General features: G+C 43.6%; 1 protein-coding gene across 2 annotated transcripts in view; it reads right to left on the bottom strand.

Moving 5' to 3' along the window:
* Positions 1-3,770: 3,770 nt before the first annotated feature.
* The window catches only part of EXPH5 (exophilin 5), a 35,136-nt gene continuing 24,974 nt past the window's right edge, over positions 3,771-13,932 (bottom strand). The window contains exons 5-6 of one of the 2 annotated variants that reach the window (XM_035542788.2): positions 13,538-13,664; positions 3,771-11,693 (exon numbers count right to left, since the gene is read on the bottom strand). In XM_035542788.2, the coding sequence (XP_035398681.1) occupies positions 6,337-11,693; positions 13,538-13,664 (5,484 nt within the window). In that variant the 3' untranslated portion in view covers positions 3,771-6,336. The remainder of the gene's footprint in view (positions 11,694-13,537; positions 13,665-13,932) is intronic. The other variant, XM_050709530.1, reaches the window with a different exon arrangement.

The raw sequence follows: 13,932 nt of genomic DNA, 5'->3' as shown, positions 1-13,932 counted from the left end.
GGCTGAGGGCGGTGCCGGCGGCGGCCCCCTGTGGGGAGGAGGCGGGGAGCGGGGCCGCGGCTCCCCTCGAGTGCAAACGTCCGGCCCGGGGCTGTCCGGGCCGGCTCGGGGTGGCGGAGAGCGGGCGGTGCTCTCCGGAGGGCAGGCGGCTCTGAAACGCCGAAGGTGTTTGTGTGCTTCCAGAGAGCCGGGGGGGAATGGCCTCCGGCTGCAGGCTGCTCTGACCTCGTGTTCTCAGGCCTGAGGGGGTCCTTCCCGTGGGCTGCGAGCGCTCTGCAGGCCAGGCAGCAGCAGAAATAGCCTCCGTGTTTCCCTTCAGCAGTATGTTGCCTGTGTTTTGTAAGTCAGCTGAACAGCTGGCACTGCAATACATTGCCTATGTTTTATGATGTAAGTCAGCTGAACAGCTGGTATTGAATTTAAAGAGAAAAAAAATGTATTTTTCTGAAGCCTATTAATCACAACTGTACGAATCAGTTCATATACAGAGACTCCTGTGAAAGAAACAAAAATGCAAACACAATTTAAAGTTCCCCCTTGCTGTTTCCAGAATTTCCCATATACTGGTTACATTCAAACCAAAGGACAGACCGGGGACCCTGCTGGGACATGGGGGCATGTTGCTCCCTGCCACCAAGGTCGTCTTCCCATCCCGAGGAGGAGGCAGGGTGCTGAGGAGGCTCAGCCCCACATCCCAGTGCGGCTCGGGCACGTACCCCCTGTCAGGAGCTGGAGTGTGCTCTTGGCTCCTGCTGTCTGCGTGTTGCAGTTGGGTCTTGTCAGGGCTGGAAAGCCCAGTGAAGGGGAATGAGGGGTCACGGTGTTGTTCTCTAGAAAATGGAAAGGTTTGCAAAACAAAGTAATCTCATAGATTTAACCTGATGGAAAATGAATACACGGGGGAAAACCCCAAAGATTTGTCTCCTGAAGTTGTTGTATCATTTTTATCAGATGTGCCTTTGTTGCTACTAGGAAGTAGCTCAGGATGACAGTAGATGTGGGGGCTTACAAGGCTGTAAGAAAATTAAATGATGCTTCCATGAAAGCTTGGATTTTTCAGATGCAAAACAATGAGAGCATGAATGAACGCCGCATGTTTTATATATAAATAACATGAACTTCAAGGCTCCGTGCATACAGACCATGAAAAACAGGTTCTTTGAAAGGAATCATCAAGTCTGGTTTCCTCCCTGCTTTCGCCTTTAGTCTCCTAAATTCCCTCACCTCAAATTACCACAGATTTCCACCAACATACCATATATGATACTCCCAACGGGCAAGAGAAAACATGTATAGTGCTAATTTGGAGTTACGTATTTGCTTACTGGCCAACCACTACCTCACTGGCTGCTGCTTTCAGTGAAGGGATCACTGAGAGCTGCTTTCTTCTCCCTCTCCACCAGTTTTGAGCACATTTCTGGGCACAGGAAGGAGAAGAAGCTGACTGGGAGCAGTCACTGTGGGCTGACCAAGGGCCAACCATGCCTGGCCAACCTGGTCACCTTCTGCGATAAACTGACTGGGTCTGCGGATGAGGGGAGGGCAGAGCACGTCATCTAACTTGAATTTAGCAAAGACTTCAGGGTCTCCCACAACAGTCTTATATCCAAGTTAGGATGTTATGGTCTGGATGGGTGGACAACCAGATGGGTTTAAAAACTGGCTGGGTGCTTGGCTGGGCTAAGAAGGTGGTAGTTAATGGTTCGTCTCTACCCGGTGGCTGGTAACGAGGGCAGCGCCACAGGGACCTGGGCTGGGATGAGATGATGGAGTGCTCCATCAGTGAGTCTGCAGATGACGCCAAACTGGGGGACCAGTTGGTATGCTCAAGGGCAGGGCTGCCATCCCGAGGCACCTGGGCAGGCTGGAGGAACCGGCCATGACATTTGACAAAGTCCCACACCTGGGTGTCAGGGAGCAGCAAGGGCGAGCTGCTCCCTGGGGGCTGGGGAGCACAACGCCATGGCCTCCCTGGTGCTCGTCCCCAGGGTCAGGCCCAGCAGCTGGGGAAGCTGAGAGGCCACTTCACCCGGCAAGCTCATGGGGACAGGGCAGTGCTGAGGTCAGGTGGGGACGTCAATCTGTGAATCAGGATCAGGCCTGGTGAGGAGAGATGGGGTCAGACTCAGCCCCAGGATGGCTGCAGGGCTTTGGGGACAGGGACTGGCTGAAGCTGGGCTGGACAGCCCATGGCCAGGCACCACAGGGCTGTGGGGAACTGGTGATCGATACCCTATGGTGTCACTGTGACAGGGACTGATGGCCGTGGGTGGGATCAAATGTGGTCCTGGTCTGTGGACAGGGTGAGGGGAGGTCCTGGGGAAGGGGGTCAGGGCCCCCTGGTGCCCCTGGGCACCTTGACTGGGAAGGAGGCACCCCAGTGCTGGTACAGGCCAGGAGTGACTGACTGGTAGCAGCTCTGGGGGAAAGGCCCTGGGGTCTTGGCAGGCGGTGAGCAGGACATGGGCCAGTAGCGAGTCCTGGCAGCAATGGCTGCCTGGGCTGTGTGAAGAGAGGCTGAGGGAAGTGGTTGTGCCCCTCGATCCTGCGCTCGTTGGAGCGCATCTGGATGCTGCATCCAGTTTTGGGCTCCTCAGTGCAAGATCCAATAATTGGATCAAATTCAGGTGAGGCCACTGAGATGGTGGGGCTGGAGCACCTGCCACGTGAGGGGAGCCTGGAGGAGCTTGGCTTGTTCACCCTGGAGTGGGGGCAGCTCTCGGGGGACCTAACACTTTCACAGGCTCTTCATAGTGGTGCAGGGCAGGAGAACAGGAACAAACAGGCATAAGCTGAAATGAGACATTCAGCCTGGATATAGAGAAGCTTTTTCCCCATGAGGACAGTCAGGCACAGGCTGCCCAGAGAGGTGGTGCAGTCTCCGCCCTTGGAGGTTTTCTGACTGCTGTGATGAAGAAGGACCAGAGAGCACCTGACCTCCTTCCCAGCCTGAGCACTCCTGTGACAAAACTAGGAGCATGCTGCCCCTTCTTTCAAGTGTCCAGAGCTCGGTTATTACGTTCACAGGTCAGATGGGGATATAAGTGACCCAATGGGTGTACCGAGATAAAGACACAAACACAGCCTTTGCACATAAACTGTTTCCTTACGAAAGCAGGCTGAGGGATGGTGTTACTGAGCTCAGGTACCACATACACTGGCTGTAGTAATTAAGGTTCAAAGTGAGTGGTGAGTCTCACACCATCACACTGCACGTGGCAGCCAGTCTCCACCGAGGTCTAATTCCGGCCAGAGTGATTTTCACGTGGATCTCATTGCCTTGTAAAACTACTCATCAACTACTACCCTTGGCCCTATGTGGAGTATCGTCTCCTCAAGGTGCATGTCTCCTGTAAAGATCTGTAAAGATGTAGTTTTCCTGCTGATGGAAAACTACTCATATACCAGAGACTCACTCATCAAATGGCAGAAAACTAAAGGCTGCGGCACTGGCAACTGACTGGATCAAGAGTTGCTGAGGGCCACGAGCCAGCACTGTGGCAGGCACAGGGTGCGCGTCGCTCAGCTGGGCACATCCTTCATGTGTACAAGGCAGGACTGAGCCACCTTTGCCTAGAGCTGTGTGATGGACCAAAGGTGGATACCCCCTTGTAAACCTCTGCTACTGGAGCTCCTGGCAGCACTGCCCAGCAACGCCCTGGCAGCAATACTAAAATGCTGTATTTTTTTGTTTTGTTTTTGTTTTTTGATAAATTGTCTGTGATGTTCTCAGTAAGTGAAAAAATAAATACAGTACCAATGCATTTGTTCATTTGAATGCAGTTTATTGCAAACAAGTAACTTTAGGTATGAAAATCCTATAAATTATGAGCATTTATATAATATACTTTTGCCAAAGAAAAAGCTTGAAAGAGCGAAGGTATCAAAATCTGGCTCTGCTGAACTGAATGGAGCTGATTGCTACTCAAAGGATTTTTCTCCCTGTTTTCACAAAACTGGTTTTGAGAATACCATCATTCAGTGTCAATATTAAATCATGGATCCTCAACAGGCTGCAGTCATGCACAACTGATTTATTACCAGGAGCTGTTTTTTTGTTTGTTTACATTAAATCAAGCTGCCTGTGGATACACAGCAAAGCAAACGAGAAAACTTTTTTTACACCAACAGGGTGAGAACTTAATCCAACTTCTGTTGAACAGGTAGAAAATACTTACAAATAAAAATGTTCTAAACCATCCCCTTCAAGTCAAGCAAAACTGTATGACCATTTATTTCCCTTGTAAACATTTATTTTATTATCCTTTAACTTATGTAGGCTGGTATTCCCAGTTTTTAGATTAACATATTTTGCAGAAATGTACAGCACAAATTCCTCGTTGGTACTCAGCTGGTTTTATTATCTTACTCTACAGGATCCCAAACATATAGAACCATTTACAGAAAAAAACATAATTTTTCCTTAGAATACCACATTTTACAAGATTACAGTTACAGTGTAGTTATTTCCTTCCACTATTGCATATGTCAGCATACGCTTACATTCTTCTAAGACAGACATGTTTTAGAGATCAATTCTGACCATAAATACATAGTTTATATTAGTCCTTTTATGTACAAGACAAATTATCTTAGTATAAAGTAATAATACTTATATATCGGTATAGATTTGAATTAGACCCACTTCTTTAACGAAGTTTACAGTACAAAAGATAAGGATACCAGTTACCTACTATCTTTTCATCTTTTAGTTTCTTGTGGAGTATTTGGTGAGACAAGCACTGCTTGTTCTGATAAAATATATTATTTTAAAATATCAGTATATTGTCCTTCCAGTTACAAAAATATAATTATGTCCTACAGAAATTTTATTGAATTAAAAAGCGTATCAAAAATATGGATCAACATTTTAGATCACATGTGAAATTATTAAAATAGAAACAAATGTATAATTATTTAAAAATACTATCTTCTGGCTTGCTATTTCATATAAAAACAGATCAAAGCTTAGTTAGAAACTTAATGGCCAGGGATGAGTTTTGGCTACTGAGTAATAACACAACATTCATTAATGTGGCCGAACGAAAGCCGCAGGAAAACAATTGCGGCGTTTCATTTCAAAGGATAGAAAGTTCCACGGTGACAGCGGGAATGGTGGGAAAACACCAGAAAGAGGTGGTAATTTAGCAAAAGGCAAGGAGCACTTTTCACCAGTTTTACCTGCTTCATGGGAAAAAAATGCCAGCCTGTGCAGCGGTGGCCCAGCCAAGCGCCCGCTGCGGGAGGTGCCAGCCTGGAGCAGCCTGGTGGTGGCACCCGGCTCACCGGGGTCAGCTCCGCACGGGGCAGCCACAGTTTGCACCACTCAGCTTGTCTTAGCACTGTTAGGACAACTTAGGATTCAACTACGAGGTTTGTATAGGCAATAGATAGGGTAAACCTTTTACATTTCGCATGGTTTAAAGTGCTGGGTTATTAATCCACATGAATCTGTTCCAAGTCAAAGGCAGAAGCCTGGCAATTCATCTCAACCGTAGCCAAAGCTGTGTCAGTTGTGAATCTCCCCGCACGCATGTCTGAAAAGCGGATTTCCATGCTCATCTGTGTTAACATCCACGGCAATTTCACAGTACTCCAGTACTGAAAATTACTAATACACTAAGCAGTGCTACGCCCCTTGCTCAAGTGCGTTAGCAGCACTCCTGTAACACACAAAGCTCATTGCCCTTGCAGCGCTGAGGAGAAAATTCCTGGCATGGAATCCACCTCATGCGACATGGCCACCGCCTGGCCCAGCAACTGCCACCAGGACATTGCTGCAATGCCCCCCAGGAATACAGAAAAAGAGCATTCCTACAAAATATGCTGTAAGAAGTCAATGACTTTCATTTCGTGTGGGTGTTAGGTGGGATGGATCAGCATTACGATACTTGGTCTGGTAAATGAGAGTTGGAGAAACATCTATCAGCAACGTAACCTGTTGGTTTCCTATTACAACTTGTAAGAAAATGTAGCTAGAGCAAGATTTTATCTATTTTAGCACTGTTCTACCTAGCTGGCAGCAGCCTGAGCCACTGCTTGCTGACTCAGAGGAAAGCCATCTCCAGCCCTACACTGCCCAAAGCTCTACAGTTGTTTACCTACAGAAGGTAATATTTTGGGATGGATTTTTTTTCCCCTGCCAGGAAAAACCAACAATAGTGAAGCCACGTATTTAATACAAAACTCAGAAGTTCAGCTAACATAAACTACTAACTTCTTTGAAACTTAAGATTACCAATCTATAGCAGCACAAGAACTGGCTCAAAGTATTTTACATGTTTTTGCCTGCCCCAAAACGACCGAGCTGTCTTGCCATCTTCGTACCACAGGCTGTCACAGTTCTGATTCCTTATCTATCTCGTCTAGGTAATATTCATCATCTGTGGTAGTATCAGTGTCTGAGTCTGAGTAAGTAGCTGGGTCTTCCTGATAGATGTCTGACAGCTCTCGGGGGGATGAAGCAGCTGATGATACTTTGCTCCCAGCAGAACTCGAGCTGAAAAGCGCAGCCCTGTTTATGGAAGGGGTCTCTCCATCTCGGAGAGCACCAGGGTTATTAAGAAGACAAGGTCTCCATAATCGCCCTTCTGTGAGTGACCTCTTGATATTTTCCAGGAAAGCCAACTGTTGTTCTTTGCCAAATATACCAAATTCAACGGAAGGATACATCAAATTCCTAGTGCTGTAGCATTTCTCATCATCTGACGCCCAGTTCTCATTTTCATCACAAGACAACAGCTCTGAGGAAGATTTAAATCTCTTCCCATGTATGCTATCCTTTGGTAGAATACTGCTTACAGAGGCAAAGGAATGGGAATCTTGAGCACAAATACTCTCAGAAAGGTGACGCTCTCGTTGATTTTTTGCTTGACTCTTGCGCAACAGATAGCTCTGCAAGTTGGCATTTTTTAAGCTATTGGACTGGGAGGTGTTTTGATGCTCTCCAAGCGCGGTCTGAGAAGTCACGTTTTGCTTTGGACATATGTCCGTCTGCAAGCAATTATTTACAAATGTGTTTGAGTTTTTGTCAGTTAAGAGTGGCATGGGAGGACTACAAGCACTGCTGCTAGCTCTTTTTTTCTCACCAACCACCGGGTCTGATGCGGTAGCACTGAGTGAGATGGGCTGGCTTCTGTTTTCTAACCCCAAATCAAGTGTTTGGGAATTCTTATTTCTTGTGGCTACTGCTTTATCTGGAAATAGGGTTGTAAGATCTGGCCTATTTTCTACTTTCATTGTAGTCTTTTTGGGACTGATGGCTTCCTTCTGGGTGTATAAGCTTGCAAAAGACTTCCAATTTAAGTTGTTAACTAGCAAAGAAGGATCAGTCACATTTTCACTCTTACTATTCTCAGCTGGTTTTCGTATTTGTGTATTCCTGTCTGGACTGTGATTCTGATTTTCATTCTCAGACTGCAGAGATGACTGATGGCAATCTGCTGAAACCAGCGAGTCAGGGGACATGCTGGCCTCTAAAGAAATGGCATTCCCATCATTCTGTGAAAAAATATTACTTATGTGTGGTTTGGGGGGTAAATTTTTACTTGAAAATTTTCGGCTGGTTTTGCAAACAGCTGCCAGTTTATTTTTAATGGAAGGTCTGTTTTTCCTTTTTTCTATATCTTTGACTTTGTCTCTTGTGCAGTCAGAGAGAAGCTTGTTCTCATTTTCTGCACTCTGTGTTAATTTTTGGTCTTGTGCAGCCCTGATGACTTTATCTTTACTGTTAATGTTCACGCTACCTTCACTGGGCCTTTCTGATTCCTGCAAAACACTACAGTCTTTACCCATCTGAGTACTCTGTGAGTTATGCTCTTTTTTAATTTTTGAATTCTTTAACTCATCTGTATCTGTGCTGACCGTTTTGTCTAGCCGAAGTAATGGATCAGCAGTGGAAGGTGTGCTTACCTCAAATGCTTTGTTCTGAGACTCTGGCAGCATTTGGCTACAAGAGTTTAAATCATTTGCATTATTTCTTGAACTATCAGCTCTTAACTGCAGTCCACTGCATTTATTATTATACAGAGGGGTGGTGTGGTGTAGGAAATTTATTCCCTGTTTGACTTTGGTACTGTCCCTGTCTGTGTCCTCCCTGGGAGGCAGTGGCACATCAGCACGCTCTGCGTTACTGATCCTTCCACGAGAACTCTTCTCCCTTGTGTGGAGGAGTAAACTGTTCTGATTTTTATTTGTACTTACAGTAGCAGGCTGATAGCAGTTTGCAGAGCTTCCCTTCTGTATACCATTCTTATTTGTTGAAGTAGAATAAAAAGAGTTGTCTAAAAGTCTGTCTGGTTTAGGAGGTGTTGATAAAGTGGACGTTAGTGGTGCAGATGTTCGAGAAATTTCCTCCTTTTCCTTCAGACGTGTTTCTGTATATTGGTTGTTTGTAGCATTAGAAAGGGCCTTACCTGAGTTAGCCGCTATTGCAATGGGTTGTGGACCACCGAAAGAAATGTCTTTTGTCACCACATCAGAAAGGATACTGTCTGTTACTGAAAGATCTGTTGAACTACCCTTCCTATTATTGACCATACTCATTGACTTTGCAGTACGTACCCTCTCAGAGCCAGAAGGTAAGTGCGAATTCTCTCCTTCACTGTTAACAACAGTTTCTAAGTTCTGAGGTGTGACCAGAGCTGAAGATACCTGGTCAGAAGAATAGGAAGACACCTCTTTTTCTAGAGTACTGGGGAAAAAAACATTTGCTAAACTCACATGACCTTCGTTCTTCTTGTTTCGTATTCTTGGTGTATGAGAATTGTCATCAGAAAGAGGTAAATCTGCATCCTCTGCATTATCCCTGAAGAGGTTACAAAATGTTTTTGAATGCCTCCGCGGCAACGTGTAATAAATTGAAACTAGCTCATGATACTTGACATGATCTTCATCAACACAAACTGTAAACGTGCTTGTAGTTTTATATTTCTGCAAACCGTTTCCCCCTTCCTTACAGTCCGAAAACACAGAGGATTCTCTTCTGCTTAGATGTCTACAGCTATCACTCAGTTCAGCTGGTGTGCTGCCACTTACTGAATCATTAGGACTTCCGGTTAAAGGACTGGGGTACTCTTTATCTCTGTTACTTGTAGCAGCATATAATGGTGCTGATGTTAAAAAGGAACGTTTTGATTCTAAACAAGACACATCTCTTTGACTAGAACAAAAGGCATCAACTCCACTTGGAATTTCAGACCTTAAACAATCATACATACTTCTTCTATTTTCTCTAGGGAAAGAGATGGGTGTATCTGACATAATACTACCAGCAATGCTAGCTGATTTTCTAGGTAAAGTGTAATAAATAACAAGTGGATCAGAAGATTTAAAGCTGTTTCTGCTCGGGGAGCCAGTAATGCTGCAGCTACTGGTATGTCTCAGTAAACTGTCTTGCTTGTGAAGCCTTTCAATTCCAAATGAATCATTCCTTATTTTCCCTCTTTCTTTTTCAAGGCAAAAATAATTTAAACTATGTTCAGAAGTCTCAGGGTCTCCATGTGTGTAAATATTTCCAGAACTTCCATGTTGTGGAGAACTAGTATTCAATTGTCCACTATAGTCCTTAGTACCTAAAGTGCTTGTACTTTGTGGTGTTTTCTGTGAAATCTTTTTGGTAACACCAATTCTGCTCAATTGAGCTGTTTTTCCACCTCCTGCATGAGATTCAGTAACTGTGCAACTTGCTGAAGAGTTAGTTAGTGTTCCTAAACATTTAGAATTGTCTTTATGAGAAAGTGCTTGTGGAAAGCTTGGTGAGGAACTAGATGAACAGTCAGGAGGCCAGGATGACATGCCTTGACAGTCTGCTAATTTTTCGGTGGATGGAGCAGAAGCAACATTCAGCAAAGACAATCCCTTTGGAGGAGCTTGGTTAACTGCTTCTGCACACTGATTATCCTGTCTGATGCCTTCTCTTTTTCTTGCATAATGCAGATTATGCTTCCATTCCTTCTGACTCAGAAGAAAAGGTTCCCTTCTGCTCTCATCAGCTGGCAGAATACGGGGATGCTGACTGAATACACTGTTGGGTGGGCGATCATTTTCCTTCATTTGTACATTTCTTGTATCGCCGTTTGATGCATCCATTTTTGCAGTATCTGTTCTGGCACTGGCTTGGGTTTGCCTCTTTGATCTCAGTGAGTTAATGAGAGGTGCACCACTTTGCAACGTGGCAAACGCAGAGTTATTTGAGGGAAAACTCTGGGTGTTGATGTAGCTTGTATCTGCTTGTTGAGAAACAGACCGTAACGGCATGTCTTGAAAATCCACTTCATCTGGCAGTTTCATACCTTCAACCTTTTCTAGTTGTGTGAAGTCTGCCTTAGTACTTCTTTGGGTAACAATGACTGAATTCCTTTTCAGTCCTATGGGTTTTGTTTGGTCCTTCAAATTAGGTAAGACTGATTCATCACTTCTGATAATAGCTGCAGAAACCGAAGAGTTACAACTTAGCCAAGGCTGACAGCCCTCAGTGAATTCTGAAAAAGTTCTACTCGCACTTCTTGTTATTGTTTTGTAATTTGTATTTTCTGGAGAACACGCGTGAAAATCATTCTGCAGGTGCTGTGAAGAAAACTTGGCATTCCTTGTGTGAGTCCATTGCTGGTCATTTAAATTAGCCATAATCGCTTCAAAGCTGGTATCAGGAGAAATAAACACATCATCACTGTGGTATTGAGGAATATCAGTCCAAGAAGGATAACTCTCTTTCCTTCCGTAAGAACTTTTTTGGTTTGCATACAACTTGCTGTGAGAATTATCTCTATGGTATGATCTGGAGAGATTATTTTCTGATTGGTATAATGGATAATTTTCCCAGTTATCAAAGGACAATGGAGAAGTAGCTTTGTCAGGGCAACTAACTCTACTAAAGCAATTACTGCTTGAAATAGATCTTCTGTACTGGTGTTTTGAGTGGTAACATGCGTATTTCTTGTTTTCTTGCAAAGAGGTAGGATATCTACCGTGGTCTGTAGCATGAAACTCCATCAGTGATTGGGTTCTAAACATCTTTTCTTGAGCTGATGTTTGTCCAGAAGAGTCTGGTGCATTGTTCCATACAATAGAAGACAAAGGAATTCTCTTCGGGTTTTGTCGACCAAACCTTGGTACAAAATCATTGTTGCTCTCCCTTGCCAATGGATGTTGTAAACTAGATGCTGACAGCTGTTCAGAAGATACCGATGACGGACATCTCCGGAGGGAACACACAGAGTAACTCCTGCCAGCTGTATCCCTGTTCATATAACTCTTGTGCCTAAATCCACTGTTCTGTGTTATGGAAGGAGGATATAAGCTACCTTCTGAAGACCGCCCAAAAGACACAGAAGACAGCCTTCTGCTTAGCAGATGAGGATTTCCATCGGCTGGATCACTGTATTTGTAGTCATCTTGAAAGGTCTGTTGCCAGTTCATATACGCATTGTACAGTTTCCTTGGTCTAATGAAAATCTTGTGTTCATCTCTGGCTCTTATTGTTCTCAGTCCATCTGGGAAAAATGTGCTAGGCATGTCACTCCAGTCATTATTCCAGTCATTTCTGTGTTGCCCTCTACTAGCAGTCTGTCTCTTTGAAGTAGGGAAGGCACCTCTGTTGTATTGCACATTTGAAGCGCTGCTAGTAGAAACCGGCCTGTCCAGTGGATCTTGGGATTGCTCCTGGGCCAGCTGGTCATCCAGATCATTTAGAACTGCACAAGGAAAAAAAAATAAAGATACATGGTTTTGTTTTCTTTAATAATCTTTTGACTATTTTTGTTAAAATTGTGCTACATTAATAATTAGGACTGGTTTTGAAAGAAGTCAATTTCTCAACATTCAAAACCTCTTCCAAACGACACATTCCTCATCCACAGGACCTTTCAGTGGCCACCCATTATGACTACAAGGAAAAAAAATGCATTGCTCAATGACTGATCTCAGAAATGCTTTTTATGTAAATGTCGGTCTTTATGCTATTTAGAAGAAAAACAAAACAATTTGAAGTCTGAATTCTTCCTCACTAGCTTCCTCATGGGAGGAGGGAGAAGAGGGGGGGAAGGGCAAACTTCCCAAATATAGTCTGTAAGCAAAAAATCCCTGAAAAGAATTCACTATGCTTGTAAGCAAACATGGACCCTTGTGTGATCACAACATACAGTTATGATCTAACTATAAGGAAACACAAAATTCTGCAAATCATCAAAGAAGCATATTCAGTAGTCTCTCAAGTCCACTGTTTGTTTCATTTAGAAAGCAAGTTCTTCAATAAATTGTTGCTTATTATTCTAAAACGAACAATGAAAATGGCATTTTCTGGATAAAAAAGGGTAAGAAAATAGTTAAGAACCTATGATTCATTCTAGCAACAAAGCTGTAGTTACAGACACTCTCAAGAACTGGAATTAAACACTGTGCAGCTCAGATAACCAAGATATTCAGTCATAAGACTAAGTAACATCAATGTATTTAAAGTATTTTTATTGGCAAAAAAAAAATTATGCATTTGCTAACTGTATTCTTTCTGTATTTTGAAAATAGCACACAAGACAGAACCACAAATGGATTTGGCAGTTTTGTTACAGCATTTCCTAACCCAGTCAAATAAAAAAAGACTGACTGATCAATCCAGACAAATCTGGGCTGATCATACCAGATCACTACGAAAACATTGTTAGGTATGTATGGGTGGAATAAAACGTGATAAAAGATTCTAAATTGTTCTGGTTTTCTAAGTTTCTCTTCAGCATAGAAGAGAGAAGAGTCTTGAGATAGTCAGGTAAGTACAAGAAAAAAGAGGAGTTGTTTCTGAGTCTTCTGTTTTGAGGACGTCAGCCAACCTATGAAGAGTTTTTCTGTCAGTGGGCAAATGTGCACAGTTATGACTAATACCCAAAAGTGGTGATGGGCATGTGGGTTTCCAAAGAACCACTGTCTACCATGCCGTGCTCTCTGCTTCCAGCACTGCCAACTCACCCACTGCTTCCTTATCATACTTTCAATCCCAGCTGTGACCTCTTGTAATTTTGGGTAGCAGCACACCCATAATCTGGGCCTGATCTTGCTTCGCTTCTCAGCAGTCAGAAAAAAAGAACCAGCAACGTAAGACTGGTTCTGTGAGGGCTCCCAGAAAGGTAACTGAAGGCCATAATGCCTCTTGCTTCTGTGGCTTGAGGCCTTACAATTCATAAAAGCAGGCCCAGTAATTCATTATCAAAATTATGCATGCAGGAAACTGCTATGAAATACTTCTCCCATAACTATGTGTCTAGATCTAAAGAATATAGGCTCCTGCCAGAATAAGCAGAGGGAAATGCACGCTTTTCAGATGTGATTCTTCTGGACTGGATCAGCAAGAGATAAACATAAGCTCTAAGAGGGAGCGGCAGCACATCTTAAAGTCTACGTCAGAGCAGATAGACAAAGCCAGCAAAAAGTACCCACTGCACCAGAAATAAGCCATATCTTTGCAGCCTATGCTTTTGCAGAAGAAACTATTCACCATAGTCACTTCTGACAACAACAGTATCAGAACAAAGTAAGCACATGCACTTACCACTGAAAAACTCCTTCTCTAGCTGTTCATTCCACTCCTGTGTACTTTTTTCCATCATTTCATCTTGTTTTACATCAAAAGAATGACCACTTGTATCAGTTGACATCGGGGAATTACACATTTCAGCCTGTTAAAAAGAGTAAGACAACGTGATTTTAGTTCTATGTGTGTAAGTAGATTTGCTCATCTGGTCCTCATGCTGTAGTATGTTTTGGATACACTGGTTATAATAACCTTATAGTACCAGCTGTAGTTTACTCATTTTTTCCATACGTATCCTTACTGTACAGTATCTCTTCATTTAAGTTTTCCAAAGCATTTTTCCTGTGTGCAATATTTTCATATTGCAGCATATTCTCTTTCCACATCTGATCTATTAGACAGTTTCAGTACTA

Source organism: Cygnus atratus, chromosome 1, assembly GCF_013377495.2.
Source record: "Cygnus atratus isolate AKBS03 ecotype Queensland, Australia chromosome 1, CAtr_DNAZoo_HiC_assembly, whole genome shotgun sequence".
Lineage (NCBI taxonomy): Eukaryota > Metazoa > Chordata > Aves > Anseriformes > Anatidae > Cygnus > Cygnus atratus.
This window is presented reverse-complemented; position numbering and strand designations above follow the sequence as displayed.